At 33.2% G+C, this 8,269-nt stretch overlaps 1 protein-coding gene across 2 annotated transcripts; it reads left to right on the plus strand.

The window, feature by feature from the left end:
- The first annotated feature begins 556 nt into the window (after positions 1-556).
- On the plus strand, positions 557-7,236 carry LOC105782511 (probable serine/threonine protein phosphatase 2A regulatory subunit B''delta). Of its 2 annotated transcripts, XM_012607292.2 has the most exons (13): positions 557-1,105; positions 1,664-1,906; positions 2,026-2,131; positions 2,213-2,312; positions 2,628-2,733; positions 2,813-2,903; positions 3,823-3,964; positions 4,173-4,320; positions 4,493-4,602; positions 5,096-5,252; positions 5,968-6,093; positions 6,233-6,383; positions 6,657-7,236. In XM_012607292.2, exons 1-12 carry the CDS (start codon positions 956-958, stop codon positions 6,371-6,373), a joined length of 1,620 nt encoding a protein of 539 aa, XP_012462746.1. In that variant the 5' UTR covers positions 557-955; the 3' UTR covers positions 6,374-6,383; positions 6,657-7,236. The 2 variants fall into 2 exon arrangements, with proteins under 2 accessions (XP_012462746.1, XP_012462748.1); XM_012607294.2 differs by lacking the exon at positions 557-1,105 and having other exon boundaries at positions 1,758-1,906; positions 2,000-2,131.
- The last annotated feature ends 1,033 nt before the right edge of the window (positions 7,237-8,269 follow it).

Genomic DNA, 8,269 nt, shown 5'->3' on the forward strand with positions numbered 1-8,269 from the left:
AATCAAGAACAACTAAGGAAGCTAATAATTAATTCATCTAATCACAAAGAGGCTTCTGACTTTATATAATTAGCCACCACATTATTTTTAATAATTTATATTTATTTTAAAGATTTTTTTAGAATTACTGTTAATTTTTTTTGAAAAATCAAAATGATATTTTAGCTATAGTTTAGGGACTAAATTAATAATTAACTATTTAAATTAATATTCCACAGTATCATTTAACAGAAAATTTAACAGAGGGACTAATTTCACCAATTTTTTCAGTAGAGTAACTGAAATGCAATTTATTCCGGGATACTTTCGACTTAAAAAAAGCCTTTTGACTTTTTTGGTTGGAGAAATAGTTCGACATTTTGACTTTATTTACCTGTCTAAATATATTTAGATCCATAAAATATAATAATGTTATAAATAAAATATGGGAAGCATAATCTTGACACGTGACGTAGAAAAGAATTTACAATTCTTAATTTGTCGAGGAAAATATTATTTTCTTTCATTTATTATTATTATTATTATTATTTTTTTCTAAATGTTACTCAACTCTCTGCAATTTCTTAGCTAATCTCCCACTTGACTCGCATCGATTTTTTGTCTCTTTCTCTCAAAATAAAAAATAGAAAAAGTTTGTAATCTCACTTTCTATCGTTTTCTCTCCTCCCAAACACTCTCTTGCTAACATCCAAGGAAAAAAAAGCGATAACGAAGAAATCTTATGTAGGTCCGATTCTTGATTTCATGAAGATCTAGGGTGTCCAACGCTTTCTCAGTTCCCAATCGAAGTTTCTCTTTTCATATTTTTTTAATTAATTACTAAAATTAAATTCCTTACCTTAAATCTGGTGTGTTTTTTTAAAAGAAGATTAATTTACTTTTTAGCTGATTTTTCATTTGATCTGTGCGGAAGAACTTTGTTTGAGCTGCGTTTTGGTTATGCAAAGAAAAGGAAATGGAGGCAGTTGTTGTTGGAGATATAGCGTCTTTGGATGCGGAGCTATTGCATCTCCAGGAGATGTCTCCTTTAGCTCTCAAATCCTATCCTGAATTCACTCAAAAGCTTTTCGAACAGTGGCTTTCGCTTCCTGAAGCTAACAAGCTGGTATACTTTTCGTTTTTCTAATTTCGAATCTTCATTGTGTTTGATTTGAATTCTTTCCGTTTTGACACTTTAATTGAAAATGATTGATTGTTGTTGCCCCAACATTGTTCTAGTCAAAATGGCTTGGTTATTTGATGGTAAATTTTAAAATTTTTATGTAAAAAATTATTTTTTTATTATAATTAAATTATATTTCATGAAACATTATTTTGAGCTTATTACATGTTTCAGTTTGTTCATTATGTGTATATGTACCTGAATTCCGCATTATTAAGATATTTTAATGGATAAAATCAATGCGAAAAGGATATTGTGACATCCTATTGTTAAGTAGTGTTATCCTTACATTAACTGCTTAGTTTTCTGTCCAAATAGATTTAACTTGGTGGCTTAATGATTATAACAATATCCCATAATAGGTGTTGTATGATCTTGATTGATTAAATGATGTTGTTTTGTTCTTAAATATGGAAATAGTGCAACTTATTAATATGGAAATAGTGCGATTTCCTCTTAGCAAATGAGTGCTCCGGCGTTTAATTCTTGTTATTTTGTTAGGTAACATCATTGGTTAATGATGCAAAGGCGGGTAATCCCTTGAATGTTCCTGCAAACACTTCCGGTGGAGGCTCTCCCTCAAGCAATTCGTTACCTTCCATGTTTCCTGCTGGCAGTGCTCCTCCCCTTTCACCAAGAAGTACATCTGGTTCGCCTCGTATAACAAAACAAAGGGCTGGTCTTTCAAACTTGGGTTCTCCCCTGAAAGTAGTTAGCGAGCCTGTGAAAGAGTTTATACCTCAGGTTTGGATCTTTTTTAATTGATATGATATTTTCTTTCTCTATTGCTGTCCTTAGTTGTGTTTTATGTGCTATCTTTACCTTTCTATCATGAAGTTGCGATGACTTGAAATTGCCTCCAGTTTTACTTCAAAAATGGCCATCCACCTCCAAATGATCTAAAAGAACAATATATGTCTCGGATCAGTCAGTTCTTTGCTGGCCACCCGGAGGGACTACAACTGCAAGGTAAGAAACATGCGTGCTTTGCTTCGACAGATATTTCTAGAACTCATTTGATAGTTGTGTTTTACTTTCTATAATTTTCAGAATTCAAACTAGTGACCAAGGAAGTATGCAAACTGCCTTCATTTTTCTCCCCATCACTTTTCAAAAAAATTGATGTTAATAGCACTGGTTTGGTCACAAGGTATGCTTCTTGTTCATGGAAGTGAACTTTTATATTTGTATCTTAGATCCATAATATTTTTTGAGACTAGGATGTTTCTTAGAAAATTATGAAATTTTTATGTTTGGGTTCCTTTTCCGTGGTTAGGTGCTCAACTATGCTCACCTTTGTTGGAGAACTATGTGTTATAAATTTAACTTTCTAGTTTAGGATCCGACTCCGGCTCCGACTCCTAACCTGTTACTGTTTCTCCTTGTAGTTGCTTTTCAGCTATGATGTGATTTAGTTCATTTTAAATGGTAGCTTTTTCTGAGTTTTACTCTAATCTGCTTGCAGAGATGCATTTGTTGATTATTGGGTCAATGGAAACTTGTTGACGAAGGATGTAGCAACTCAAATTTATACAGTACTAAAACAACCATATCTCAAGTACCTTGTTCAGGTCTTAAATCAACTGCAATATTTGTCAATATCTAACAGTCCTTGTTCAAACTTAACTTCTATACTTCTCAATTTGTCAGGATGACTTCAAACCTTTACTCCAAGAACTATTGGCAACTCATCCTGGGTTGGAGTTCTTACAGAGTACACCTGAGTTTCAGGAAAGATATGGTTTGTTTTTCATCTGTTTGATTCCTTTTTACTGTTCTCTCACTGCAATTGGATATTTTAGATGCTAGGCTTTTTCACTTTTATACCCCCTCCTTTTACAATATCAAAGGCATTTTACACAGATATTGAGTTGTTTCCGGACTGATTCCTTCATTAGGTGCTGCAACCACTAAGATTTGAACTTGTGAATCCTGTAAATGCATCTATTTTCATGTGAATTTCTATGAACGCCGTTTGACCTGTTTCTTTGATGAAGTAGCTCTGTCTATGATATGTTTGATAACGTATAATGCTATGTTAAAAATTATGAATGAAATGATGATCGCATATTAATAAAGCAAGACTGCAAAATTATCCTTTGATTAACAGCAAGTGCTGGAATTTGGACATATCTCAAACAGAAAGAATAGGCGCATAGAAAACAGGATTGACATTCTTGTTTTGTTTGTTGGTTGTCTTTAGTAAGAATGATTGTGATGTAGCTCTCATTTTAGTAGCTGGTTTCAATGGCTTAGCTTCCATTTTCTAAAATTCCTATTTTTAGGATGATGAATTCACACAAGAAATTCTTATAAGCAGACATAACCTTTTAGTTTAATATGAATTGTGCAGTAATCTTATGTCCATCTGAACATATTAGAAGACTGATTGTTGACAAATTGATGAAGTATGAGAGAGGATGAAATGGGAATATTTGTGTATACATTTGCTACTGAAGGAAAATAGAATATCTTACACCAATTTATGCATTACAGCTTATTGATAATCTGTCTTAACATGTTAGGGTCCCATTCTATATGGTGTTTATTACTGCTTAAACATCAGTATAAACTTCTACCTGTGTTTTTCAATTATTTGATAGTCTAGCTTGTCTCTAGTGCTTCCAAATATTAATACAACTTTTGTTTCACATTGCCAGCTGAAACTGTTATATACAGAATATATTACTACATAAATAGATCTGGGACTGGTCACCTCACTCTTAGAGAATTGAAACGTGGGAACTTGATTGATGCCATGCTACATTGTGATGAGGAAGAGGACATTAATAAAGTTTTGAGGTAGGGATTTGACTGAATCTCCTTCAATGCATCGAGTATAAACTGGCTTTCATTTTTCTTTCAAATTCCACAAGCTCATGAGTAAGTTTATATAATTGCATTTTGATACATGCATCTCTTCTACATTTTGATGCATGCTTAATACATCCTGTCTGATACCAAATAATCCTTTCCTCCTCTTTCAAAACAATTATCATCATATGTGCAGGTACTTTTCATATGAACATTTTTATGTAATATACTGCAAGTTTTGGGAGCTGGATACAGATCATGATTTCTTGATTGACAAGGAGAACCTTATCAGATATGGTAACCATGCGCTTACCTACAGAATTGTCGATAGAATATTTTCTCAGGTTTGTGAGTCTGATGATATTTTTGTTCCTTGGTCCAAACCACATTCTACCCGCACAAAGAAGTTCTTTATTAATTTAACTTTGTCTGTTCGACCATCCTCTTCTATTTTTTTTTTCTGTTTCATTGATTTGTTTATTTATTTACAAATATTGAACTTCCATATCATCTTAGGTCCCAAGAAAGTTTACCAGTAAGGTTGAAGGAAAGATGGGTTATGAAGATTTTGTTTACTTCATCCTTGCAGAGGAGGACAAGTCATCTGAGCCTAGTCTTGAGTATTGGTATCTTGTGCTCTTTCTTTGTAGACATAAGAATATCATAGTCTTGAATTTATTATGCCTCTACTTCATAGTAGCTCACTTGTTTGAAAAAGTCACCCAAAAAATTTGAAATAGCTTTTCTGCACTTCTCACCTAAAAATTCAGAAAGATCTGTCAAAAGAACAAATTTTGTAAATGTTTTGTTAGCAGCTTTAGAAATATTTGTAAATGATTCATTAGTAGCTCTAGAAATATTTGCCTTAATATTTTCTGCCCCGGGTATCAGAGGTTGAGAAATAGCATTGTGTTTTGAGGTGGTGGAGGTTATGAATAATCACATTAAGATTTGATTTCTGAGTAGCTTCTTTTCTTGGCTAGTTTTCCCAATCTTATCATATTTTAAATCTCATTTTTGTGCCTTTGTTCTCTGTTGCGGAATAATCAAACATAGTTTGGCAGGATGGGAACTATGCTATTAATAGTCAGTAATTAGCACATTTTCTTACTTTTATAGGTTCAAGTGCATAGATTTGGATGGCAATGGAGTTCTAACTCGTAATGAAATGCAATTCTTTTATGAGGAGCAGTTGCACCGAATGGAATGCATGGCACAGGAGCCTGTGCTCTTTGAGGACATCTTGTGTCAGATGATTGACATGATTAAACCGCAGGTTTGCCTTTTTATCATTACTCCCTTTTCATCTCCTTGACTGCTTAATAATAATATGGCACATATGGCAGTGTGTTCCTGGGAATGAATCATAGTACTTGTATTTGCTAAGTTCCACTTGTAATTTCCAACTTAGGGTGTGTTTACCATTGAGGTTGAAAAGTGCCATGATCTCAAACTGAAAAATTTGGAAAACAAGCAGCTTTTCAAACCAAACCTTGATTTTAAACTGGGATTTTAAGCTAAGTCAAAAAGCCAAAACTTTTAGCTTTTAGAAAAGTGCTTTTCAATAAAATTAGTTTTTTATCCCCTCATTAAATCTTCCACTTTACAACATCATGTCCAAAATAGACTTTTTATCTTCCCAAAAGCACTTATAGACTGCAAAGGTAAACACCACCGAATTTTTCAAAAGTACTTTTTCACGGCATTTTTCAAAAGTACTTTTCACCTTCAATGGTAAACTGTTGCGTACAATTGTCCAGAGGTCTGTTTGTCTGTTTGCATTTTCCTCTTGAAGCATGTTATTCATGGCATTGCTGCTTTAGAATTAGATCATTTTGTGCTATTTAAGGCTGAGTGAATTACACCTAGAACTGCCTTTTTACCATATGCTGGTTTAGGAGCTGAGTTTCCATTGAGTGCTTGTTTCATATACACTGCTAGTGAAGACTGACTATTTTACATGTTTGACAATTGAAATTTCTTGTTTGCAGGATGAGAGTTATATCATGTTGCGTGACCTGAAAGGTTCTAAACTATCTGGAAGTGTTTTCAATATCCTTTTCAATCTTAACAAATTCATGGCTTTTGAAACTCGCGATCCATTCCTCATTCGTCAGGTAACTGTGTCAGACACTTCCATCATTTATTTACTTTGAAAATGAACTGTATATTCATTACCCAAAAAGATGAACTGTATATCATCTCACTTGTATGCAAGTTTTGGATGACAGCCTCGTTTATGTTGGAATAAAACAGGAGCGTGAGAATCCTACATTGACAGAATGGGACCGTTTTGCACATCGAGAATATATTAGGCTTTCAATGGAAGATGATGTTGAAGATGCCTCCAATGGAAGTGCTGAAGTTTGGGATGAATCACTTGAGGCTCCCTTCTAAGTTGAATAGGGTAAGCTTGGTCAGTTCTTCCCCTGCTGTTATAATATTTATTGATCTGGCTCTATGTTGTGTGTGTAAAAGAATATACGCTGATTGTTTTCCGGTTCTAGTAATGGATTGCATGCTAGGCATTTATAGATGCATGAGATCAAAGAATAAAGCTAAAAGTAAAGGAAACCATTTATAATCAAGCAACCCGAAATTTCATGCAAACTCGAGAATAAATGTCTATTAATTTCTGATATCAATACTTATTTTTGTTGTGATTTAATTTTCTGTACAGGTGCTCAGAGAAGAGCTCAACACACTTCTTCTATGCTGGGCACCAGAAAGACAAATGTCGCCTTGAATCGACGAGGAAGCTACATCTAGTCTCATTGGAGGAACGTAAGATGTACCCTTGAAGCACCATTGACGGATTTTCAGGTTCAGCTAACAGGATGAATCAAGCAATTGGAGGCTGACTTTATCTAAAGAACTCCCACCATCAAAGAGTTTATGCAGGGAGGTAATTGATTAAAATCCAGATTTAAAGAAGCTCAGAACATTATTAATTACCCTTTCCATTCTCAAATTCTAAGATACAATCTAAGTCCGTCTAGTCCTCTGTTAAGTCCCGGTTGCTTTGTTTCATACTTGGAATGTTATAATTGAGCGTAGCAATTTTGGTTTGGATAAAGGTCGTCTAGCAATTCAATTTTAGTTGTTTTACCCTTTTCATTTTAATTTAGGACTCTATCAGTTAGCTCGACTGTGCTATTGTGAACATAGGTTAAGTAATTGACTTATTTATCTGTGAATTCGAAAATTCCGTGCTTGTTATGATATAAAAAGATAGGAAGTAGTATTGAAGCTTTTTCGTACGGGAGAATTAGTATTGAAGTGCTATCACAAGTTATTGAACTTGTAACTCTCTTTTAGAATAAATCCATTTTTTTAATTAAAAAAGGCAATAACAATAAAATTAATAAGCTAACACATTTTTAGCATGGTTTTTGAACCGGACCAATTGGATTGGGAACTGGTTGGGGCATCGATTCGAAGAGGCATCAGATTGGTTGATTCGAGAACTGGTATGGGCTAGTTGAATCGAAATTTTTTTTTTGTCAACATTTTCCTTTTGTCTTTTATGAATTTTTTAATGATTTACTTAATTGAACCGGATGAATCAGTCTGGTCGACGAATTGGTAATTTGGTCAGTTCAATCACTAGTTTGATTCTAAAAATTTTGATTTTTAAAATCTTTACGATTATTTGAAGGGTTGATTAATTCGTATTCATCTATAAACTAGATTTCAACTTAGCGGTACGATTTAATGTGGTTTAACAAAGTAGTATTGGTCTCAACATTGTGATAATTGATTTGCTATAAGAACTTGGGAGGTTATTTTTATTTTTGGTATTATGTGAAGGTTAGATTTGAAGATGTGTATTTGTAATGTATTTGTGTTATATCATTAACGTGTTAATAATTATATGTTAATAATTTATTTTATAAAAGATTTTAATATATCATGCCTATATTATTTTCTAATTAATAAAGCATAAAAAGTATTTCTATAAAATCTATTTTGACAACATAAATCTACATGTGGGCATAAATTGTCCACCTAAACTACAAGAAAAAGAAATATATGAACGAAAATGACTAATAAGAATATTCAAATTAGGTCAAACAATTTGCATGTGAGATGTCTTCATTTGTCGAATGATTAAAAAAAATGATTGAAATGGTATGGGTTAGGTTTTGTCAAAAACCCCTCCAACAATAAAATCCCACAAATTTGATTACAAAAAACATCAAATCAGATCATCAGCCTTGACCAAAAGTCTAATGTGTTCATTTTTGAAAATTTTGTAACTCTAAGCCAAACCAAGTGACATTGTCTAGTCGA

This window comes from Gossypium raimondii, chromosome 13 (genome assembly GCF_025698545.1).
Source record: "Gossypium raimondii isolate GPD5lz chromosome 13, ASM2569854v1, whole genome shotgun sequence".
Classification (NCBI taxonomy): domain Eukaryota; kingdom Viridiplantae; phylum Streptophyta; class Magnoliopsida; order Malvales; family Malvaceae; genus Gossypium; species Gossypium raimondii.

Coding starts and splice junctions, on each gene's coding strand:
- LOC105782511 (XM_012607292.2), top strand. CDS start 956: ATGGAGGCAGTTGTTGTTGGAGATATAGCGTCTTTGGATGCGGAGCTA. Junction 2,904..3,822: donor TGAGTTTCAGGAAAGATATG/GTTTGTTTTTCA, acceptor TCACATTGCCAG/CTGAAACTGTTATATACAGA. Junction 4,321..4,492: donor TCGATAGAATATTTTCTCAG/GTTTGTGAGTCT, acceptor ATATCATCTTAG/GTCCCAAGAAAGTTTACCAG.